The sequence below is a fragment of the Dermacentor albipictus genome, chromosome 2, assembly GCF_038994185.2.
Source record: "Dermacentor albipictus isolate Rhodes 1998 colony chromosome 2, USDA_Dalb.pri_finalv2, whole genome shotgun sequence".
In the NCBI taxonomy this organism is placed as follows: Eukaryota; Metazoa; Arthropoda; class Arachnida; order Ixodida; family Ixodidae; genus Dermacentor; species Dermacentor albipictus.
This window is the reverse complement of record NC_091822.1, coordinates 96,494,649-96,519,787: the sequence shown is the minus strand read 5'-3', so window position 1 is coordinate 96,519,787 and position 25,139 is coordinate 96,494,649. Positions and strand designations below refer to the sequence as shown.

At 46.7% G+C, this 25,139-nt stretch overlaps 1 protein-coding gene across 2 annotated transcripts in view; it reads left to right on the top strand.

Annotated features, from left to right (window-relative positions):
- The window catches only part of Gprk1 (G protein-coupled receptor kinase 1), a 117,926-nt gene that overhangs the window by 78,018 nt on the left and 14,769 nt on the right, over positions 1-25,139 (top strand). For both annotated transcript variants that reach the window (XM_070533773.1, XM_070533774.1), the window contains 7 exons: positions 9,253-9,354; positions 14,725-14,799; positions 16,473-16,534; positions 17,810-17,861; positions 19,295-19,386; positions 20,207-20,306; positions 21,412-21,493. In XM_070533773.1, coding sequence (XP_070389874.1) covers positions 9,253-9,354; positions 14,725-14,799; positions 16,473-16,534; positions 17,810-17,861; positions 19,295-19,386; positions 20,207-20,306; positions 21,412-21,493 — 565 coding nt within the window. The remainder of the gene's footprint in view (positions 1-9,252; positions 9,355-14,724; positions 14,800-16,472; positions 16,535-17,809; positions 17,862-19,294; positions 19,387-20,206; positions 20,307-21,411; positions 21,494-25,139) is intronic.

The following is a 25,139-nucleotide window of genomic DNA, read 5'->3' as shown; positions in this document are numbered from 1 at the left end:
AGCTCTGTCAGTGCTAGATGGAAGCATTCAAAAGTTTTTCTTGACATATGCCACTTGTGACGGGAGGTAAACTTATGACATAGTAGGCATTTGTTTGACTGAGAATTAGGTGGCAGCTGCCATAGACTTCTCACATTCTGTTTGCCTGCTAGGTTATTGTATCTTTTTTTTTGCAAACTTGTCTAGAAAAAAAAAAGTGGCCTGTTTCTGGAAAGTGGAAAGTGCAGGCTGACGCTAGTGCATTGCTAGCACCTGTTTCTTAAGTAAAGTCGTTTGCAGTAAAATACACTGGTCTGTGCCGATGAAAAGCATTTAACCTGCCTTCTTTTATTTATTTACTTGTTTGGGCTCTTTGACACCATTATCACCTTACAAAACATTGCCAGCAAATTTGCCAAAATGCACAAACAATTATGGTGAATTCATGAGGCATTTAACTGTGAAAAAACTCTCACTGAACTCAAGCTCATTAATTGGGCTTAAGGTGAAGTTAAATAATGCTCTTCTTGCTCTTACATCCGAAATAATATTTTAGTTCATACTGAAAGTAAATTCCATCTTGCATGTAAAAATGTATTGCGGTTCTAAGAGGAGGGAATTATTGTGTTGGAAGCTGGTGTGAGGGGTATCCCATGTAAGTAGGTGTGCACTTGAGCAAGGTGGCCACATTTTGTAGCATTGGTGCTTGCATAAATGTAAAAACTTTTACTGAAGCTTGGCTGAGCTAATGTAGCAGGCTTTATTTTTGCATGTAGACGACCTTAAGTGTTAAATTTACTACTGGAATGGCAGAAGGACACAGTTATAAGTCATACTGTAAGTATGACGAGTGCAACAGAAGATAATAGAAAAAGGTTCTACAGGTGCAGTAATCCAACTCCTTAGTGGCACCACTGATGTTCGTGGATATGCTGTGCGGGGATGCGCGACCCTCGCGCCTCCCCTGATGTTTTTCCCGCATAGCGCGTCTCCTGTAGTGCGGCTTCGCCGCACACGCGGCGGTCCGAGTGGTACAGGCGCAGTCCGAGAGATGGCGCTAGTGTTGCGCGGCTGCGCAACACTAGCGTTGGTTGGTCGTGGCTCGACCCACGACCAACACGTTGGTTGGTCGTGGCTCGCGGACGCTCCTGCGGACGAGGCTGCAGCGACTTCGTTCGTAGCTAAGTGCTCTTTTATCTTTATTAGCTAGTGTTTTGAAGTGTTTTCTTTTGCATGGAGTAGGGGCGCAAATTTTGAATTTTTGGTAGGAGTAGGAAACGTACCGGCTTTGTCTAGGTCTGGCGGCTCCCCCGTTAGGCCTAGGGGGTAGTTCTTTCAGCTAGCTCTTCGGATTTTTACATGGAGTAGGGAGTGATAATTCTTTGTTTTTGTTTGGGATAGCGGTCGAGGTCGGGTTTGCGTGAGTGATTCGGCGAACGTGCTCGTTGGGCCTAGGGACCCGAGCAAGCGATGAAATCGAAAAACGTGAAGGCCGCGGGGGACGGGGAGCAAGTGCAGTGCGACGAGTGCCTGCGCTGGTGCTTCCTCGACGAGACTGAATTCCAGGATTTAGCAGAAGCAGTGGGGTCTAGCTTCACGTGCAGGTCGTGCGAGGGCGTCAAGGAAGCCGTCCAAAAACTGGAAGGGAATTGGGCGGCTAAGTTTGAAGAGCTTAAGGCAAGCCTGAGGGAGGAGCAGGAGAAGCGGGTAGCACTGCAGGCGAAGGTTGAAAATTTCGTCAAGGTGGAGGCGGCCCAGGCCGCGCAGTTGGTGAGGACTGTGGCCGAGTTTGGGGAGGCGAAAGAAAGGAGCGCCGAACTGCAAAGGCGGCTCGACGCTCTTGAGACTCGGGCAGCGGATAATGTCGGGTCAGGACGCCAAAGCGAGGGCGAAGTGGGTGGCAGGGAGCCAAAGCAAGCGGTCGCCAGCTCGCCGCCGGTGAATCGGCGTAGCTATAGCGAAGCAGCGCAACACGCCCCGAGTGAGGCGACGCTGCAGCCACAGGAAGCCGGGAAGCAGGGACAGGTAGGAGAGAGTGAAAGGGTGATTATCGCTGGCGACTCAAACATGGCTGGGTGCTCAAAAGCAATTGTGGAGAGGGTGAAAGGCGACAAAAGAGTGGCGGTAGGGACATTTCCACGGCAGACACTGGGTTCTGTCATGGAGCGAGCAAAAGAAAAGCTCACGGAAAATGCCCACGTGCGCAACCTTGTCGTAGTAGCAGGTGGGCTAAATGACGTCCTGAACAGGAAAGGGCCAGGACTAGCCCAGCGCTTGGCGAATGGGGTGGACGACTTGCGCGAGCTATCCCCTCAGGTGCAGATCGTGGTGTGCACGGTGCCGGAGGTGCCTGTGCGTGACAGTCACGTACAAAGAGCCGTAATGGCTGCCAATGAGGCAATATGGAAAATGAGCCGAGAGAAAGGCTTCGAGGTTGTCGAAGTAAACAGGGAAGTGAGAAGTTGTGGTGGTTTTAAACGAGATGGGATCCACTTCAATTACAGGCTAGCACGAGAAGTGGGCTGGCGACTTGGGGGTCGCGCTGTTGCTTTTTTAGGGGGCCCGCGGACGCTCAGGAGGTCAGAGTAGGTAGTAATAAAGAAGGTCCCCTAGGGGAACAGCAGAAGAGCATCGCCGTCGATAAGAGAAAAAGGAGGAAAGCAAGAACAAGAGCTCTCCATGCAATAGGTTACATAAACATGCAGGGCGGCAGAAGAAAGGAAAAGTGGGCAGAGATTGAGGAGCAGTTACATAGAGAACAAATAGGGGTGTATGCGGTTACAGAAACGCACCTTAGAGACTCAGAAGAGCCGCCAGTTATTGAGAATTATGTATGGGAAGGGTGCAACAGAACTAAGTCTGAAAGAAAGGGAGGGGGAGTCGGAATGCTCATACATCAGGGAGCCAAATGGAAAAGAGTAAATTCACAATGTCAAGAGCATCTTTGGTTATCAGGTACAATGAGTGGGAAAGAAACTTGGCTTGGAGTTACGTATTTGTGGACCGGAATAAATTGCACAGAGAAGAATAAAGAGTTAGTGGAATGCATAAGCGCTGATATTAGGGGTTTCGGGAATGGTGCTGAGATAGTCCTATTAGGTGACATGAATGCCCACATACAGGATTTAGATGGCTATACCGACAATAACGGGAAGTCAATGCTAGACCTTTGCGAGCAACATAACCTCGTGATCGTGAATACAGGGCCTAAGTGTGAAGGACAGATCACGTGGGAAGTGGGATAGCGGCAATCGACCATTGATTACTGTCTGATGACAGAAGGAATTCATGATAAGTTGAGAGAAATGGTCATCGATGAGGAAGGGTTTAGCAGCATAGGGAGTGACCATAAACGCATCATTTTGAAAATGGGATATGTAGTTGGGAAAGAGAGCAACGAAAGCAAAATGGCCAGCCCAAATTTGAACGCGGAACAAATAGCAAATATAGTCACTAGAGTGGAGGAAGAAATTGGCAAGTCGCCAAGTAAGGGGTGGGAATATGGTGAGCTTCTAAGTGTAGTAACGACAGAAATACGGAAAGAGAAACAACACGTTCATTGGAAAGGAAAAAAGAAACCGAAAAGCTGGTGGAACAAGGAGATACGAGAGGCGATCGCCGAAAGACAGAAAGCATCTCGAGAGCACAGGCAGGCAAAGAAGGCGCAGTTGCCACAGGATGAAGTAACCGGTAAATGGGAAATATACCGGGAGAAAAAGTCTATGGTTCAAATACTGGTGCAGGCAAAATTAAAAGGTGAAAGTGAAAGTTGGTTGTCAGAAATACGTGAGAAAAAGAAGGCCGCACCTAGAATATTTTGGAATCACATAAAATTATTAGGCAGGAAATCAACAACAATACAACAACATATCCTAGACGAAGATGAAAACAGACTGGAAGGAGAAGCAGCAATAAATTACATCCAAAAAGTAACAGCCGAATCTTTCCAAGGCAAGGACGAGGTTGTATTTGAAGAAAAAAAGAGCATGAAAGAGACCCAAGGGGGAAAGGAGCTAGTGCTTACAAATTTAAACTGGAAGAAAGCGGAAGAGAAAATTCCTAAGCGCACAGCCACAGGGCTAGACGAGGTTCCCGTTAGGCTGATAAATGAACTGGGACCAAAAAGTAAGGAAGCTCTCGTGAAAGCAGTTGAAAAAACTTTAAAAGATAGACGAATACCAGACAGTTGGCGACAAAGTAGAATGAATTTAATTTATAAAGGTAAGGGGGAGAAAGACAGAATTCACTCGTATAGACCGTTGACCATTACATCGGTAATATACAGGCTAGCAATGCAGGCAATCAAATTAAAGCTTCAAGCATGGGCAGAAAATAATGACATTTTGGGAGAGCTTCAGAATGGCTTTAGAATAGGTAGGCGTTTGGATGATAACTTGTTTGTTCTTACTCAGTGTATTGAAATATCAAAAGCAGAAAGCAGACCGTTGTATGTGGCCTTTTTGGACATTACAGGAGCATACGACAACGTAGACCGCAGCATTTTGTGGGATATTCTGGAAGGGGAAGGCTTAGGTAACGATTGTATACAGCTTTTGAGAGAGATTTACCTAGAAAATACTGTTTGCGTTGAATGGGAAGGGATGAGGAGCGCGGAGAAAGTTCATATCAACAAGGGACTGAGGCAGGGGTGCCCTTTATCCCCGCTGCTGTTTATGATGTACATGGTGAGGATGGAGAGGGCGCTAGAAGGAAGTAATATCGGGTTTAATCTCTCATACAAACAGGCAGGTACAGTAATAGAGCAGCAACTCCCAGGTTTATTTTATGCGGACGACATTGTGTTGCTCGCAAACAAACAAAGTGATTTGCAACGTCTGGCTAATATCTGTGGACAGGAAGGCAACAATTTAGGTTTGAAATTTAGTGTTAGAAAATCAGGTGTTATTGTATTCAATGAAAACAGTGAACAGACAGTGGAGATACAGGGCCAATAAATACCTCGGGTAACAGAATATAAATACCTTGGTATATGGATAAACGAAGGCAACGGATATATGGAAACACAGGAAAAAACCATAACAGTCAAGGGGAAGAGAAATGCAGCCATAATGAAGCACAGAGCGCTATGGGGATACAATAGGTACGAGGTCCTCCGAGGTATGTGGAAAGGGGTAATGGTTCCAGGACTTACTTTTGCAAATGCGGTTGTTAAATCAGGGGTACAATCAGGACTCGACGGGAACCAAAGGTCAGTGGGTCGCCTCGCATTGGGCGCTCACGGGAAGGCTACAAATGAAGCTGTGCAAGGGGATATGGGCTGGACTAGTTTTGAAGTGAGAGAAGCTCGCAGTAAAATTGAGTATGAAGAACGGCTGAGGAATATGGAGGAAAGTAAATGGGCTGGGAGAGTGTTCAGGTATCTGTACAGGCAAAACATTGATTCACAGTGGAGGAAAAGAACTAGGAAGCTTACCAGCAAGTATGCGGCCTGTGGGGTGGGCAACACAGCCACAAAGAAGGTCAAGCGGAAAGTCAGAGAGGCTGAATTAATCTCATGGGTGGCGGCAATGGAAAAGAAACCTGCCATGAGTAACTACTTAAGGGGAAAAAACGAAATTAGGAAAGAAACCATTTATGATAACTCAAAGGGAAGCTCATTACTTTTCGAAGAGAGATCGGGATGCCTTAGAACACGCACGTATAAAGCGAGATATAAGAAGGAAGAAGAAGCATGTGCTTGCTGCGGTAAAGCTAGGGAAACGACGGAGCATATTTTATTAGAATGTGAAGACATCTATCCAGCGGTCGATTTAGGCACCACTGGCCTCCTTGAAGCCCTTGGGTTCAGCGGGAGCAGTGGTAAAGCAAACAGGTCCGCAATAGACATCAGTAAGAGGCGATTGGAGGATTGGTGGAAGAAAAGTAGGGAAACGACAAAGGACGGAGACGTACAAAAGCACAGTTCGCAATAGGGTATCATAAAATTTGGACGTGGTAGTTCATAGTGTGTTTTTTTTTTGTTCTCATTGGTTAACCTAGGTAGGATATTAGGCAGCATAGTAGCAAGAGCTTGGTGGCGCAAGCCACCGCCCCGTTCCAAAGGGGACGCTCATAACATCCATCCATCCATGCGGGGTTACCCTCGGCGGGAGAAGCAAGGCGCGGGCTCTTGGGTTCGAGACAGGAAGCGTGCCGCACGTGCAGCGCCCCTCTTCCCCGGCGGGTCAGCGCGCGGCGGGGACGTCTCCCGCGTGCGCGTGGCGACCCATGCTTCTGCGAGACCGCCTCGCGTGGCCGCCTTCGAACGCGCCACGATTCGCGTGACTATACACGCGAACGACCAGGCGTTGGGATCCAGCATGGGGCGAACATATTCGCTCGCTTGCGGTCGCGGTAAGTCGGACTTCTAGATTTGTCGCGCGCCCATCGGCATGTTTTGTGGATAGCAACTCGGCTAGCAGGCATTGATGTATGAAAGGTGCAATAAATGCCCTTGTGATTGTTTGCACTACTGTGTTGTCGTTCCTTTGTCCCAAGAGTACGGTGTGAGAATTCCCACATCAGACCCCACATCTGGCGCCCAACGTGGGGCTCTTGGGGCATCGGACGATAATTTTAAGTGTTGCTTCGTTCGAGACCTTTGTTTGAACCGAAGCGTAGGCCTAGCGTGGATTTTGATCGCTAGCGTCAGCGGCGTGCTTTCTTGAGCGAGGCGGCGGTGGCTGTAGTGTGTTTGAACATGTCAACATACTAAGCCTTTTCGCAAGTGTTTTTTTTTTATGGCATTCGTCTGTACGAGAGCCACGTGGTCTGCATCCTGGGAGAGCGAGGCTGAGCGCCCGCGGAGCAGTGGCAAGCCTGAAGCGAGTGAGTACGGAAGCCTCGTGGGTGGTCCGAATTTCTTATGTAAATAGCTTCTTCTATCTCTTTGACTCGGATGAAGTCGCGGCTCTGGGAGCCGGGTGGCCGCGGGCCACGGGTGCCACGACGGGCTGACTGGTATTGCGGCCTGGCACCGGGCGCTCCGACACCGTCTGGGACGGTGGGCGCCGTCAACTCGGATGCTGTGTGCACCGAGCGGAGTAGGACCACCTCACAGAGCTGACGTCTCCCCGCGGCTGCCTGTTTTGCGCCCATTCTGGGTGTTGTTTTTGGATGCCGGTTGTTGTCAGGGAAGCGACGCTTTAGGCCTAAGGCTTTATGAAGCTGCCTGTCGCACGTGGAGGGACACAACCTGGTGGACCGTGGCGTTGAGGTGTTGCAAGTTGCTTCCCTCATTCTATTTAGCCTCGCACGAATTGAAATTACTCGTTCGACTCAAGGAAGCGAGCTTCGTTCACGTGAACTTAGCATCTGAGTAGCTGCCCGATCTTTTGCTAGCCGAGTTGAACATCGTACGACGTGGGCGATACGCATGCAGAATTCCTCTCCCTTGCACTACTTTAGTGTTTGCCGAGTGTGTTGAGTTTACGCAGTGTGATTGGAGTCACCCCTGGTTTGCCGTCACCTGCACATCGTCTGCGTTGCTGCCCCGGACTACGATCGAGCCACCCCGGGCGATGGTGATGCTGTGGCCAGTTCGGCGCGGCGACTTCGGCGGCCTCCTGTATCCAGCTCACAACCCTCGGCGGCGGACAAAAGAGCCGGCGGTCACCTACAGCTACGGCGGCTCTTCCCAGCAGGGCGCGTCGGCGTGAGCGACGCTTGCTCGTGCCGACTACTGCGTCGTCGTTTCCGGAGTCCTGGCCTGGAATCGTGCCGTCCAGTCTACAAAGCTGCTGCTGTGACCGGCGGACGCCAGCTGTGCACCCAAGGACAATGTCGGCTCGCATGCTATGGACAGCGTGTGGACATTTCTTCGGCGCGACCACTGTTGCATGTACTACCTTGTTCGCGAAGGAAAAAAATGTTAGACCGTGTCACATGTTTCGCCGGAATAAGAAGTGATTTAAGGTTGGGGGGGATGTGGGGATGCGCGACCCTCGCGCCTCCCCTGATGTTTTTCCCGCATAGCGCGTCTCCTGTAGTGCGGCTTCGCCGCACACGCGGCGGTCCGAGTGGTACAGGCGCAGTCCGAGAGATGGCGCTAGTGTTGCGCGGCTTTAGCGGCTGCGGGGTTACCCTCGGCGGGAGAGGCAAGGCGCGGGCTCTTGGGTTCGAGACAGGAAGCGTGCCGCACGTGCAGCGCCCCTCTTCCCCGGCGGGTCAGCGCGCGGCGGGGACGTCTCCCGCGTGCGCGTGGCGACCCATGCTTCTGCGAGACCGCCTCGCGTGGCCGCCTTCGAACGCGCCACGATTCGCGTGACTATACACGCGAACGACCAGGCGTTGGGATCCAGCATGGGGCGAACATATTCGCTCGCTTGCGGTCGCGCTAAGTCGGACTTCTAGATTTGTCGCGCGCCCATCGGCATGTTTTGTGGATAGCAACTCGGCTAGCAGGCATTGATGTATGAAAGGTGCAATAAATGCCCTTGTGATTGTTTGCACTACTGTGTTGTCGTTCCTTTGTCCCAAGAGTACGGTGTGAGAATTCCCACATCAGACCCCACAGCTGTTCCATCCTTAACGTCAATAGCTTTAGCCTTTATCGTTTCTATAGTATGTTTGCCTTATCACCTTGCTCACACGATATGTCATATTCTCATGTACAAACACCTCTGCATCTTCCTTCCTATCCTAGCTACAAGCCAGGCACCCCTTTTTATTCTATAATGTGCCATGTGTGGTCAGCATGACTTGCGTCTGCGTATGATTACTATCTGCTGTCGCCAATGGGATTTGCTCTGTGGTGTTGTCATTGCCTGCACTGGGATGACAACTCAGTAGCCAGCACACATATACAGACCTTCTCCCTTGATCTGTGGTTTTTGTTTTGATACCACTGGTGGACATAATATAGTTTTGCATCATTTTAGTTTGGGGTGAATGGCTGCTTTAAATTGGGTTATGTTTGACCAAAACATATTCCTGTTTTAAGTTTCTCAGTTTTTAAGAAACTTTGTTTTATTTTATTGGACTGCAGATGCTTTAAACTGCCTCACAACTTCTCAAAATGAACTCGGGGGATACTTGACACTTTAAGTAATGGTGTGAGAAAGTTTGTACTAAAACCATGAGCATGTTTTCTAAGACTGATCAACTACTAGTCTTGGCAAGAGTAAACACAAGCATCGACAAGGCAACACACAGCAAACGTTGCCATAGCGATGATGGTGCCTTGTTCTTTTTATTGCTGTGCTGGCTAGCACGTAGCCTCCTTGTGCTAGGTGCAGACACCTTCAGGTAATGCTCATAGTGCACCTTTTGCAGATCAAACGCTACGAGAAGCTAGAGACAGCCGAAGAGAGGCGGACGGCAGCAAGAGAAATCTACGACAACTACATCATGAAAGAGCTGCTCTCACACACTCATGTGAGTTGTTCGCAGCATGTTTCTGAGCTGCTTGACTGCGTTTCCAGGATGACACAGCAAACGCTGTTCAAATGTCTTGTTTTCACCATGACCTCTCGTGGCTGTTGTGGCATACACGAATGGTGACACTTGGTGGCGGAGCAGCACCATACGAAATGGGAGTGTCAGGGCCATGTTTTCAGCCAGTCACTCTCGGGGATATTTCTTATTGTGAATTCACTGGGTGTATCAGCGTACAGGATGTGCGCATATCCTCGTTGAGATGTCACACTCGGCGTTTCACCACTAAAGAAGCGAAGGTATTCCAAGAGTCATTGATTGAGAAGAGAGAGAGAAAGATAAAAGTTTAATGCTACGAAATGAACAGAGGTTGGCCTGAGGTACATTCCTCTAGCCAGCTACTCTGTGCTGGGGGAGGGGAAGAGGGCGAGCAAGAGGAACATGATGGGTGACGATGATGACAGCAGGAGGGTGTAAAACATATAACAAGCAATTAGGTCTACTCAAAGCCTACAGTCCAGACCCATAATTTTTAAAACGTCAAGTAAGGTGTGGATGGCCTGAAAACTCTATTTAAAGTTTGGCCAATGGCCTAAAATAATCTTCTCTGAAAATGGTGGGCTGTCACAGCACCTAAAGTCATTGCTCAACTTTTAACGCGACAGCGTTAAAGGCCTCATGTCACAGAAAATCCAGTGACGGCGTCGTGCGTCGGATGCCGCTTCGACAAAAAGAATTTCGAACCTAATTCTGAACGACGCATACCAAACCACTCTTCTACCATTGCACAGCTCACAGTCTGGAGATTTGGTTTGGTTGATTGAGAATACGCCTCATGCTCATGCCTCGTCTTTCATTCTTTACAAAGTATTTCCTCAGAATTTTGACAATGGCAGCTCACAAACAAATGTAGTGAAAAAAAGAACACCGACAGCGCATATCTTTTATGTTAGCTCTTCTCAGACTGAAATATTAAAAGTGCGAAACAGTAACAGGAGATTGACCACGCAAGGGGCCGCATTTGTGCCGGAAAGCTTGCCTTCATGCATAGCATTAGCCGGCAGCGTTTCCCGGTAAATGTTACGGTTACATAAGCTGCAGTTGCCGAGAAGCATGAAAAGCAATCAGGGGTCTTTGAATGCTATCGCATTCTACTCTTAAAGGCAAAACTTAAGTGTTCTCCAAATGTTGTCATTCTTCCACGTACTGAGGGCAGTCCCACAGCACATGACCTATAGTCTCATTCACATTGCACAGCTCACAGTCTGGAGATTCGGTTTGGTTGATTGAGCATACAACCACCGACCTTCTTCATAAGAAATGGTGCATTACAGCAGGGTGTCACTAAAAGACGTATTACAATTGTAGCAGGGAGTGATTGCACGTGCATTCATTTCCATGTATCTCTATGTGGAGTAATCACCTGCAGTGTGCAAGTTTGTTGGCAAGACGTTATGTACTAGCACACAGATTCTTATTCTTCTTTTAGATGAGGGCTTGGAAAGATAATTTATTGTTGGAGTTGTTACAACTGAAAGTACCATTTGTTGCGCCCCAGTGAGCCTTGTGGCAATGCATTTCTTGGATTGGTCTTTTTTTTTTTGCAGTTGTCATTGCTGTTTAAATAGTAAGCATTTTTCGTGAGTGTGCATGAGGCATACACTGATATTGCACGAAAAGAGAAGCACAGTGAGTGGAAGTGCGTCGCACGAGGCCAAATTGGTGAACACACGCACGATTGAAACAGTGTGATGCCATTTCACATACATTTCATGGTATACAGCTGTTATTACCTACAGTCATTGTTGCATTTGTGACACACCATGAAGTTGCAAGAGAACATGCATGGCATTGTGTTCCACCATAGCTGCAGGGGTAGATTGTACTGTGAGAGACGATCGTAGCTCAGTCGTGCATTAGTTTCCTTGCATGTTCTTTTGTTTCTCTTATTAGTGGCGATAATCCTAAGACGCTATGAGTTCTCGAACTGCAGGAATGTTGCATAAAATAGTTTATCTGCCGCAGTGGCTTAGTGGCTATGGCGTTGCCTTGCTGAGCACGTGGTAGCAGTGGCTGCATTTCGATGGGGGCAAAATGCAAAAACGCTTGTGTACTCTGATTTAGGTGCTCAACAAACCCCAGGAGTTCAACATTATGCCGAAGCCCCCCCACTACTATGTGCCTCATAATCATATTGATGTTTCGGCACGTAAAATGCCAGAATTAATTTCTTTAATAGTATGGCTTGAGTATCATTTAAAAAATTTATCATTGTGGCACTGAGCCAAATAAGATGAATGGATATAGTTGCTAGCATCAACAAATGTACAGTCTAGTTAATGGCTGGAGGCCATCTGTTGAGTACTGAGTACACTTACGGTGGGTCGATCTCCTCATGGAAAGTTTGAAACGTTGAATTGGTTTCACCACTCTCAAGCCTCTGTCACAGCTGTTGAATTTTGAATATACCTTCTTCTTAAGTTCAATGCTCTGGTTCAATGGCCGCAACAGACTGATTATTTATGCTACGCAGCACAGTGAAATGTGAATGAATGGCTGGGCTGCTTTCTGCATCTTAATGAGATTGAAGTACGTTGCCTTGTCAAAGTGAAAAGTTCTAGCATAGTTCATGTGCTCATACGTGTTTTAAGAAGTGGTTGTCCTTGCTGGAATCCAGCGATTGCAGTGTAATCGTGATTGAGGTTGACTGTTGGAATGTTAGATTTTGCGGCAGATGCCGTATTGTCTTCTGGCAATAACAGAAACACACTGTTCTGTTTCCAGCATATCTTAAATATTTGAAATGTGTTTAACTCCATGTAAACGTGCTTGAAACAAGAGTTTTTCTGCAGTGGTTCTGAAGCCTTATTCTGATGTTTTTTTTTCTTTTCTTCTTTTTTCTTTCATGAGAACTGACTGAAGTGTGCTGAATGGTTAAACCTAAATGAATAGAGATAACCATTTTGCATTGCATGCTATTCTGTATAAGTGTCATTAAATGCCTGATGTTGCATTAGTAATACTTCCTCCAGGAGGCAGTTATTGAAGCAAAGCATTGTTACACATAAATATAGTCTTTGAGAAGGCAAGATGTATGGTGTAGAGGAATCTCCTTGAAAAAATGTTGAGTCGTAGCGAACTGGTGGAGCATTTGCTTTAAGGAGTTCAAAGCATCACCTTTGCCTAGAATTGAGCCTTGTAAGCGAGATGACAATGTAGGCTTAAGATGATACCCAATACCGGCATTGTGAAAGGCTGGGTCAGTTTAAATTATATATGCTTGGTTGACTGTGGTTAGTAAAATAGTTCAATATGTGTAGTTTTAACACGAAAGAAAATGTAGCATAGATAGCTTTGTTGATTTTCATGTAGTTTATTGATGATGCTTCCTTTTGCTCCACTATTTTCATGCTACGTGGTAGCGTGGAGCCCTCTCTGTGCAGGCTTAAGACAAAAAAAAATAAAGTGCTTGGCAGAGCATAACCTCCAAGATCACTGCAATAAGTAAGAGGTCCTACTCATTTGATGTAATTTTAGTAGAGCAAAATTTGTGGGGGTCCCAAGTCATAATTTTATCTGTGACGTAAGTTCTCTCTTGGCATAAAACAAACCTCGCAAAGGTCAGGGTAATCTAAGATTCTAGAATGAATCGGTGTTTGCCTTTTGTTTCTTTTAAAGCGACACTGAAGGCAAATAATAAGTCAACCTGGACTGTCTAAATACCATTCCAATAACCTCGCAACGCTTGTTTTGTGCCAAGAAAGGACTTTGTTTACAAGAAAATTGCATCTGAAGGGTCTGAATACCTTTCATGCGAAGCATATTACTAGAGCTCAACCCAGCTCCTCAGGCGCGGCGGTGTCGCCTTCAATCACCTTTGACCCCATGCCATACCACGTGACACGTGACGTCACGACATAGGAGAAACGGGGCTCCAACTTGTGCCGTCGCTCGCTCGCGGCGTTGTGGCAGTATATAAGCAGCTGCGCTTGTTTCTAGGTGGCTTTGGCTCAACTCTTGCAAGATGGGGTGGGTGGGAATCGAACCAGGGTCTCCGGAGTGTGAGACGGAGATGCTACCACTGAGCCACGAGTACGATGCTTCAAAGCGGTACAAAAGCGCCTCTAGTGAATGCGGTGTTGCCTTAGAAACGAGCTGTTTCTAAGGCTCAGGCGTGCGTCGCTTGCTCAGGCGCACATTTCGTTGCCGCGCCGAACGCTGTGTTGCTCGACGCTCACCGCGTCCAATGCGGGGCGCGTAGTCGCTGCGCCGTAGCCCATTGTCTTGCACCCCTTGGCGGGTTGACGGGAACGCTGTCGCATTCCACTCTTGAAGGCGAAGCAGAGTAACGCATGAGTTGTTTCTTCGTCTAGCCGAACCAAATATAGCCAAGCAACAGCAGTTCACCAGGCTAAACAGTGGTTCAACAACTAAAATAAAGGCTAGTGTGCTTCGCATCCTGGGCTTAACCTTAGCTAAGCCACAGCCACTTTTTTTTAAATTCAAATCCCCCGCCACCCAACCGGGGGAGTGGTGATGTTGCATACGCCATCACCACCCTTTGCTGCCATTGGTGAGTAAAACAGCGACCGGCAGACGGCAGCACCGAGCCAAAGCGGTGAATTCGCCGCTGCAGCTGCTTTTTGGTCAAGTGCCGTAGACTGTTCGGGCATCCCGTGACATAACATGGAAGTTGAATTCTCTGCTACTTGCAGTTTATGCTATTTTTGTTAGCCAGTCGCAGCACTACGCAATAACGAAACTAATGAAACACGAAAGCGTGGGTGGCACAGTGTCGAGTGAAAACGAAACCTTTTGACCACCCGCGTAGTTGTCAAGGAGAATTTCAATGAGTTCATTTTTTTCTAAAAATGAAATAGGACTGGATAAGGAGCACTTTATTTCGTCTTATAATGCAATGCAATGATGTTTTTTTGCAACGACTGGTTGAGTTATAGTGAAAGAATTTAACTGAGGAACGTTTTCGTTATTGGGCAAGTGCTTGAATGTCCCGGGGGAGTCTCTAATCATGTCCTGCATTTACCTCAGTTTCTCTATTGTTAAGGCCCTGTTTGCGATAATATTGATGTGTTAGAGATCCTCAGGCACTAATCTATCACTTTAGCTTGACTTAATATTTGCCTTTAGTTTTCCTTTATAAGGAAACTGGCTGCTAGCTTTCAGCAACATGTCTGCTCCCTGCCGCCCTATGTCACGTGCTGTATGCTACCATGTGATGTTGATAGCTTGTTCAGCTTAAGGCTGCGATGTTTAGAGGAGGATACACTCACAGTCATCATAGGCTGCTCAGTTTCAGCTTCGATGTTCATTTCCCCGTTCTCCCTCCCTCTCTTCATTTTTATCTGGCAGAATTATTCTCTCGAGTCCGTAGGCCATGTCCAAAAGTACCTCATGAGGAACGAAGTTCCCGTTAATTTATTTCAGGTAAGCTTCTGCTCTTTTTGAAGATGTGCTTGTAGAATGGTCCTCGATGAAAAAATTGTGCAGAACCCATTGATGATATGATTGTCACTGTGAGCGAATTGCTGAACGCTTCCAAGAAAGTTATTTGCTTTATTAGAAGATTGGTGCACTAAGCGGCATATATTTGTCGTTAGTTCCAACCCCCAACCACCAACCGTTGACTAAGAAAACAGTTAAAAGAGCCAAAGCTAGTCACCTTAAAATATCCTTTTTCGTAGCTGCTCTGAATGCCTATGTGCGAGTCTGAAAAGTGTGTCATGTTGCATTCACAACAAGGGCTGTAATTTAGTCTCGACTATCAAATCTGTCCCGACTATAATGCCTAGGCCAGAATGCAGGCTACTTACATTTAGTTGTCCTCTAACAGAATACTACACATATGTTTGCAAGGCGATGGGCATAGACAGGCATGTCTCTGCAGTTTGATGGCTCTAGTTCTCCAACATATTAAATTCTTAAAATGAAAAAAAGTACCAAGAACATCTACAAGCAGCACAAGACATGATTGAAAGTAGTTTCAAAATAGTGATCATACTTATTGTTTCTTCCAGTAAAAAGAGAAAATGTTTTCCATTCATCGTAGCATGTAGGTAATACTTTGTGGCTCAAACATTAAAACTCGCCATGCAGTAAGCACAAATAACACCTTGTGGGGTCGTGACTCCTTGACATAAGGCACCCTCAAGTTCCTTTCTTTTTTCTTGAGCTCTTGTTTTCGTTCCAAATGTTGAAACCCGCTGTAGAAGCAACCGGAACCTGCTTGCATTCGGAAAGACGAATGGAATTGCATGCTGGAAGAATGGCTACATACTTGTTGTACGTGTGCTTATCAGTCTATGGGAGCAATAATTGCATGGGTCGCAAGGGCTTGACCCTGCATAATGGCAGGGAATTATAGATCTGGCATCGCTCCCAAGGCCATATGCGCTTTCTGTGTTAGCTCTGGTGATTTCTTTGTGCAGGTACCTTGTCGTTGGGGCTCTTGCTGTTCTCTCAATGCGATTGCACCAATCTATATATATATATATATAGAGAGAGAGAGAAAGAGAGAGAGAGGTTAATGCTTTCGTTGTTTTGAAATTTAGTTGTTGTATTGGTATATACTAGCTGGACAGTGTTGTTGAACACGAAAAATTGTGAAGAAGCACTTGTTTCCTGTCGGTTAATGTCTGTTTCAAGGAAAGTTTACCGCCATATTCAGAAACACATCTTAGCTTGAAGACCATGCGTGACTTTAATGCCATAAACATGCCAAACTACAATTTCTTTATTGGTAAAATGTTTGTATTGGCTGCCTTGAATTTTGTTAGGTGGCTTCTGGTAATGCAACTTATACTATATTCAAGTTGATTTGCTGTAATTTAAACGAAATGTAAATGTGACATTATTTTGAGTTTGACATCCAGGCAACCTTAGCCTCGTGCAGTAAAAAGCATAACAGCACGGGCTTCTCGGAAAATTTCATTACATTAATTCTCTGGCACTGCGGCGCAACACATCTGTAGTTGGTGTGAAAAGACTCGTGCCAGCGTCACGTACAGCTAAGCGTAGTCATGACGTGTGCCCTCCATGCCAGTGTTTCTATGTGCACTGTTAACCTATTGTACTCATTCTTGTCTTTTCATCCTTTCCAGCCTTACATTGAGGAAATTTTCAGCCTCTTAAGGGACGATATTTTTAGGAAGTTTATTGAAAGGTGAGTAGTGCCAGGCAATCTTTGCACATGCACGCTTCCGTTTTGGTGATGTTGCTTGCCTACTCACTTGAGCTGGCCGCATGTTGATGCTGCTGCATCACGGCACTCTGTGTTTGGCTCGTACCTCGAGTGACTTCATTGTCATCATTACTGTTTTTATGTGTTGGAACAGCAGCCTACTTGTTACCCGTTGTGCTTGCTTGTAGACAGTGTGGTCCGCTGTCAAAGGGAGCACATTTTCCCCCTCTGGCGAGTGCACAATTGCCTAACTTTTCAGCAGATGATTTATGGCTGGTTGCGCCGCCACCATTCTGCACACCTCTGCTGTGTTTTGACGCAGCCTCGGCCGGCACACGCAGCTAGAGTTCCGGTAAAGTGAAAGCCCCACATTGGGGTGGGTGTTAGCTTTAACATGAGACAACATACTGCACTATGAATCTCGTGAACAGGAGGAGGCATGGATTAGCCATAATTCTTATGTGGGCTCACCCTGTCCACAGAAGTTGAAATTATTTGTAATGCATGAACCACAAACCTACACCCCTCTTTTCAACCCTTGGCCACTGAAAAAAAAAAGGAAAAGGTGGGCGAGGGAGAATATGTGCACATAACTTGCCCAAATAACCACAAGCATTGTTCAAGCCCTTACAAAAGCAAACCCCTATGCTTTCAGCACAAAGAAAAACTCCAGAAATAACATTGTTCTGCATGTTCAGTCAGCGCCACCTTCACTGCTGCTTTCTGTTGAAGTGCGATGTGGCATCAAGGCAGTGTGCTTCAGATATCTATACCTGAATGCAGAATTTGCATATTATCATGCAAGCATTGCTTGCAACGAACATCTTTGGCTGTACTAAATACCACCTTGGGATATTTGACACATTAAGGAGGCATAGGAGAGATAAAACCCAATTGTTAAGCAGCCATGGTAGATGGGAAGGCTGTAGTATGTTGCATAAACGGAAGATTATTGGCAAGAGAAATTGATGTGCGAATATAGTACTACATTAAGAATGCATATGTTGTTGCCAACAGGATAGATTCCATGACTGCATGCTCTTTAGGAGTATTTGCTGGTATTTTCATTAAGACTTGGCATGTGGCAAACAGTTTGTTTCTAAGGTTGAATGCATAGGCTTGTGCTGGTACTCCAGTTTAGGTTTCTGTTTTGTGCCTCTTGATCATAGGGAAAGGGCAATGTGTACTGATCATAAACTTAATTCAGTTGAAGTGTTCTGATTATCACATTCTTGCCTTTCTCATTCAACGTTTCAGTGAAAAGTACACAAGGTTTTGCCAATGGAAAAATCTCGAGCTTAATATTCAGGTGAGTTTTGCACCATATTTGGCTCCTTGTTTTATTGATGTCGAGTGCATTGCACTCGACATTTGCTGATGTGATCTGTGGAAGAGAAACTGCAGCTGCATGTGTATAGTTGAATCTGCTTAGGATTTTGTCCTTCCTCTGGCAAAAAGTATTTTAAGTTTATGGGGACAAAAATGTGAGGTATAAATTGAGTGGCATCCATTCTTGACTTGGTCATATAGGCGGCGATGTTGGCTGCCTCGTGTACGGTTAAGCCCCAGTGTTGCAGTCTTTTGCGGACCACACATAGACACATGCACATACAAACATGTTCACCACAGATCTGCTATTAGGCAAATGGTTGACAGGAGAACACTAGTTTCACATTGCAATTATTATTGTTTTTTTACTGGAATTTGATGTCAGGACTTCAGAAATGCTGCTGGTGGGGTCCCACAATCTGTGAGCCATTGATACAAATAATACATGGTACTTTAATTTATAAACATCTCCACTTGATTTTGTTCTGTAATAGCCTGGAAAACGTGAGGAAAGGAAACATGTTCATAAGATTTATTCATTCTTTAGGTAACATATTATTTTGTACACCATTGCTAGTCTCTGCTTTGTTTGACGAATGAAGTATTGCACTAGAACAGCTGCAATGTGTACAATTTTTGCCGATGTGGCTGAAAGATACTGTCAAGCATTGATTGTGCAGTATGTGATCTGGCTGATTATGTATAAGAAGCCTGGGTTTCCAGAGTTAGCCCTTCTGTGCCTTCAACAAGCTGGGTTTGCCCACGCGTTTCGGGTAAAAACGGCCACGGACGAGCTCAGCTCGTCGCAGGTAGTTTGCATTTTCTAGCAATGCCGTGGACGAGCCCAGTTCTGTCACTGCGCTTAGTTGTGCTTTTGGTAGATGACAGCACACAGTTCATGGGACAGTGCAAACAGAATCAAATTTATTCTTTCTGTGGTGGCAAAAACATGTGCGCAACTGGAATCTTCAAAAATAATTTGGCCATTATTGGTCAGAATTTGAAATAATAGTACAGCACGAAAGGGGTAATTCAAGGTATTCAGTCATGGCTTCTCTCTACTGTATCCATCACTATGGGAGGCTGATTGTCACACATAAATTTTTGAGGTGTTTTAAATTGTTCAGCACAGACGCCTTATGAAAGAAGGCTTTTGTGTTGCAGGTAGACTTATTGTAAGGCAATTTTAAATAACCATTAAGTTGTCATAGTGCTCATATCCAGTGTTGCATCTTGAAATTCGTGTAATAATTTAGATGCTTTGGCACAAGGCATGTTCTTCATTTCATGTTTCGCGCTTTGTGTGCCACTTTCTTACAACACAGAGACTTGACTTCATGTGTTCAATTGTGTCATGCATGTGGTTCAGGAAGTGCGTGCATATTGTGGCTTACCTGTGTACTTGTTTGTCAGCTGACGATGAATGACTTCAGCGTGCACCGGATAATTGGACGTGGTGGATTTGGGGAAGTGTATGGCTGCCGTAAAGCGGATACAGGAAAAATGTGAGCACTCTCTTTGTGAATTTGGCTGGCACCGTCCTCTGGCGCACTGTTCATAATGTCCTCTAATGATAAACCCTTACGGGATCCCAAGGGGCCCTGGTAATGGGCTTTGGGAACCACTTCAGTCTCTTGCTCTTAAGGATATGCTGACAGGCTAGATTACTTAACTTGATTGAGTATGTCATAGGACATGTATGATTAATGGACGAACCAAAACTGCTTCTTCTTTTTTTTTCGTATTCGCTGTATAACCTACGTATTCAACTGGTGGGCTGTCAGCACAAGGGCAGCCAATGCCAGTACATGCTTAACAATTAACAAGTCTCACAAGTCTCGTACCTCATGAAAATTTACACGTAACCTGCCACAGTAGCTTAGTGGCCATGGCATTGCGCTGCTGAGAAAGAAGTTGCGGGTTCAATCCCAGCCATCGCAGCTGCATTCTGTTGCGAGCGGTATGCAAAAACACTCGTGTGCGGTGCATTGGGTGCATGTTAATGAAAAGAACCCTAGGTGGGCAAAATTAATTCAGAGTCCCCCACTACGGTCATGATCTGATAGTGGTTTTTCCTCGTAAAATGCCAGAAGTTGTCTTAGAAGTCTGGCAGTCTATCCAGCCAACATTGATTCATAAAGTTAACTGAAGTGATGTGTTGTATTGATATGCTTGCTTTGGAGACCGGGGCAGAACGTAGCCTCCAACGCAAGCTTATACTAGAGTAAATGTTTGGAGAGCTGTATTATCATGCCTGATCATATTCACTTAGAATAACTTGAGATGTGTGCATTGTGAGTGATACTTCTTTTCTCTCCTGGCCAGGTATGCGATGAAGTGTTTAGACAAGAAGCGAATCAAAATGAAAGTTGGAGAGACGCTAGCATTGAACGAGAGGATCATGCTTTCTTTAGTCAGCACTGGGGTGAGTAAGAGAACCTTCGCCACTCCATTTTTATTGCGATTTCTGTCGACACTCCAGGCGTATGTCTGTCGTCGTTGTTGCCGTGCGCTATATGCCATGTGTGCGAGTGAAAGTGTACGAAGGTGAGTCGACGGTGGCAGCTCAACCTTGCGCGCGCAAGGGAGGAAAGTGGGGAGGAAGCGCACAGTCTCCTATCGCCGCAAGGCACCGGGGTGGTGGCGAGAAAGGCTGGGTTCTACTCCGGCGACTGCTGCACATGGCACGGCCGTCTGGGCCCTATTTTGAAAGCGATCTGCCATGAGTACAGAGTCTCTGTGCTTCTTGTGCATAGCTTCTTGCGTGCTGCGTTCTCGCCGCTTAGTTTGCTTTGAAGCGAGAGGCAGCACAAAGTCCAGTTCGCTCATGGCTGCTGTCGCTCTTCCTCACGCCAGCGTTTTGACAGCAGGTGTCCGCGCTCATTGAGTGAGATGTGTTTTTTTGCCTGCGCGTGCATGACACCATGCTTGATAGTAAGCGAATGTTAACGAGCTTATATGGCCAATAAAGCTACTATCCTTACTTTGCATAGCTGTCTACTAATTTGCTATCGCAATCGATGCTTCACCTTTAGAGTGAAACTGCAACGTTTTTGTTGTCGTTGTACTGAGCTTACACACATCATGCTGTGAACACACAAACATTTGTTAGTCTAGATTAGCTAAAGCTAGAGTTCAGCTTGGGGATTGTTTGGGACTGTGTCGTATTTAATCACAGGGTGACATTGTGACCGCTTGTTAGAACTTGGAACACCATGACTGAGCATAATCCATGATTTGCGTATGACTCTTGATTCGTTTATATAAAAGTGAAGCAAATATTCAACTTAAATTGATGGCAATGGTAGGCAATTTTAAAGAGAAAATCACAAACTGGCCTTAATGTGTTTTGCTTTTACATCACACGCTACATCATTCTTGCTGGGAAGGAGTTCATCTGCAATAACTTGTCGTATGCAGCATATGTACTTTAACAGACATCTTCCTTTTGCAATTTGCTGCGTCATGTTTGAATTTGAAAAGCTATCATTTGTTCTTGCTCATTCCACTCTTCCCATTTACTTCTGCAGGAGGACTGTCCTTTCATTGTTTGCATGACATACGCATTCCAGACGCCAGACAAGTTGTGTTTTATACTGGATCTTATGAATGGCAAGTATTGCATTCTGATAATATTCCTAAAGCAAAAAGTTGTTAAGGGCAACCACTACAGCGAGTGTGTGTATTGGGAATGTCACTTGGCAACTAGTGTCCCTAACTTTTTGGCGACGCTGAACCACAGTCAGATTTTGCTTAACGACAACAGCTCAATACTCTGACATGCTTTGCTTCTGCAGGCTGCATCGTACAGTAGACTGTTACGAACGACGAGTCCCAGTCCCTGTGGTTGGAGCAGTATGCTCATAGGCACTGCCTAATGGTATCATTGTGGCGTTGGGCCGTTCGTCTCGCCGATCGGTATGGTGCAGTGTGACGGTCCTTGATGCCCCATACAGTGCTCGCGAAGGGCTTCCCATTGTCACTTGTGATTGCCACAGATGTGCCATGGCGACAGAAAACTGCAACCATACACTGTAATATGTTTGTACTTGCCACTCGCAGGGTAAGAGCTCTGGACACTTGGAGAATTTGTCGATAACCACCAGCAAGTATTTGCGGTCTCGAGATGTAGATGACAAGGGCTCGATAGTATAGACACTAAGCTCTTCCATGGGAGCTGTGGTCCACTGACTGTTCATGAGGCCCTCAGGCTTCTGGCATTGAGCTCTTGTGCGCTGACAGCACAGCACTGCACATACTTAGATATGTCAGCCCACACGCCCAGCCAGACAAACCGTGCCGAGACACGTTTCATGGTTTTGAAAAATACGGCATGGCCTGCAGTGGGGTGGTCGTATGCCATCTTCAGTGCCAAGTGTAGGAGGTGATAAGGTAGCCATGGTACCTTCTTGTTGCCTCTTTGCTGAACCAGCAGTCTGCTTGGCTCCAGTTCTGTTCTATGTGCCAGATCACAAAGAAGGCAGTAATCAGGGTCCGAGGTTGAGAGCCTAGTCCTTTGGAGCACAGTCTTCAGTGTTGAGAGACGGCCGTCGAGAGACTATTCTTGGATGAGCAGTCCTGTGTCCCCTAAGAGCCTGGCATCCTCTTCCAATGTTGCTGCTACTTGCTCAAATGCTCAAGGCATGTGCGGGTATATTTGGCAGTCCCAGTCTGTGCTTGATTCGGCAATTGAAGCCCTGCAATTGCAGGACCCATCGCTTGACCCTAGGTGAAGCTTGGTCAGTGCTTAACATCTATGACGACTACATGTGGTCATAGCGAATATCAAACGCGGTAAATTCAAGATAAGCCCTGAACTAGTCCACTGCCCACATTACTGCAAAGCACTCCCACTCCTGGACAGTGTAATGGCTTTCAGCCTCTGTAAGAACCCGGCTTATGAAGGAAGCAGGCTGCAGTCCATCGGGGCCAGCCTGCAGTAAAGCAGCTGCAATGCCGACACGGCTTGCATCAGTTTCAACCATGAAAGGCCGGCTTAGGTCTGGAAAGCCCACAACTACATCCTGAGCTAAGGATTGCTTGAGTGCAGCGAAAGCCTGCTCTTGACTCTCTGCCCACTGCCATGGCTCATTCTTCTTCAAAGGGCCCGTGAGTGGATGCGCTGTCATTGAGACGTGTGGGATGAGGTTCCTATATTAGCCAGCAAGTCCCAGGAAGGCTTGCAACTGCCTAATTGTACTGGCTCTTGGGTAACCTAGCACTGCCCGCACCTTTTCTTCCATCAGGTCTGCACTGCCCAGGTGAGATGATATGGCCCAAAGGACTTAATGCACAGCTGTATTTTGGCCGGGATAATCGTAAGGCCAGCACCTTCAGTACATTGCAGTACTTCCCTCACCTGTTCAACATGATTAAGAGTCTCCGTGTGAACTAGAACATCATCTAAAGATGCCATAGCGAAGTGATGATTTGATTCACTGTAGCATGCAATCCATCAAGGTTTTAACAAGCTGCCGGGCCACCTGACATCCCAAAGGGCATTCTGGCGAATTCAAACATGCCCCGATGGCAGATGAAGGCCGTTTTCATACTGTCGGCATCACAAACAGGAATCTGAAAAAAAACCCTTGGGAGAGATTGAAGCTTGAGAACCACTCAGCACGGCCAAGTTGTGCTAGCAGCCAGTTTGTTCAAGGCATTGGGTAGGCAGGTAACTTGGTTCTTGCATTTAACGGTCGGTAGTCTGCAGCAAGCTGGTAGCCTCCCAACTGCTTCACAACAAGCACTAGGGCACTAATCCACAAAGGCCGCTGCTTTGTCTTACCAGACCCTGCTTGAGGAGGTGACGTACGCAGCCTTCAATGATTTTATGCTTCTCGGCATTCCCTAGACAGAGCTTGCATCTCACAGGCGCACTATCCCCTGGCTGAAGCCACCAAGCACTTCCTTCATGTTTGGTTTCTAGTTTTGTTGCTACAGCACGGTGCTTGCCCCCGTTCGTTTGGAATGCTGCTTCTTGTGTCAGGAGCTGCAAGAACCTCTTCGAAGAGAGTGAAGTGGTAAGATACTCCAACTTCCTCTATTGTAAGCACTGTGGCTGCACCCTTGTTGCGCTTAGTGAACAGCACAATGCATTGTGGGTTGGTGCCAACAGTCCGTCCCCCTTGTTCTACATGCATAGAGATGCCTGTTGCAGTCAAGAAGTTCCTGCAGAGAACAATGTCCCAACATAAGTCTGGCACACACAGGAAGCACTGGTTGCGGCTGCTCGTGGCCCACTGGATCTTGCACTTTAGGAATGTGGTAGACTGGGACCAACCTGTTGCCATGCGGTGTGCACGCACCTGTGTCCTGAGCTTCGTGCCTGTCTCCTCCGCTACCTTTGCCCCTGGCATTCCAAGTAGACGCATGCTTGAGCCTGTCTCCAGTAGGGCTTTGAACGTAGTCTTCCCAATCCACACCTCCAGGAAGGGCTCCCTCCGGCCGTCCAAAACTGGCACCTGAAGCGCAGTCACGTAGGTGCCCACCAGTGTGGCACCTACAGCCTCCCTTTTCCCGAACACTGTGATCGGAAATACTTGATTCCATTGCGTTCGTAGCAGCAGAGCCGGCCAGTACACAGATCTGTGGTGCAGTCATGAGCTAGGTGACCCACAACTTCGCAGAATGGCAGGTAAATCGTGCGGAATCACATTGTTGGTATTCCTGTGATGGTGCTGCAAGAGGTGGCCTTATATAGCACAAGCGGTCAGTCTGAGCAGCTCGTCTCAGGGGTAGGATGGCCGTATTGCCACGGGATACAATGGCCAGTATGATGCTGCCGGTGGTGACTGAAATGGCACAGCAGCCGTAGTTATTAACAGTCTGGGCTGCTTTTCAGGCAGGCCAGTCACATTCACAGATGACTGGAAGGCAAGGTCCCTCGCCACTTGGTCTGTCGGAGGCAGCGGCGGCTTGTACTGCTACCGCCTCCAAGCACGCTCCATGAGGCCATTGGCTGCCTTAACCAGCTCGACGAGACTGGTGAACTGTTTGCCGTCTGCTAAGTCTTGCAGTTGCGGGTGCATTTGCCACAACACGCAGTCAGCCTTGTCTGATTCCAACACCTTGCCACTGATTCGGTCATCATAGGCCACCATGGTGTATATAAATTATTTAAAATTTTCATCTGGGTGCTGCGTGCGAAGTTCGAGTTCTCGTTTTAATCAGTCCTTCGCGTCAATAGAAGAGGATTCTGCAATGAAAGCTGCCGTAAATTCCTCCCACAACGCAAATGTGGTCACGAAGCACCGCCACA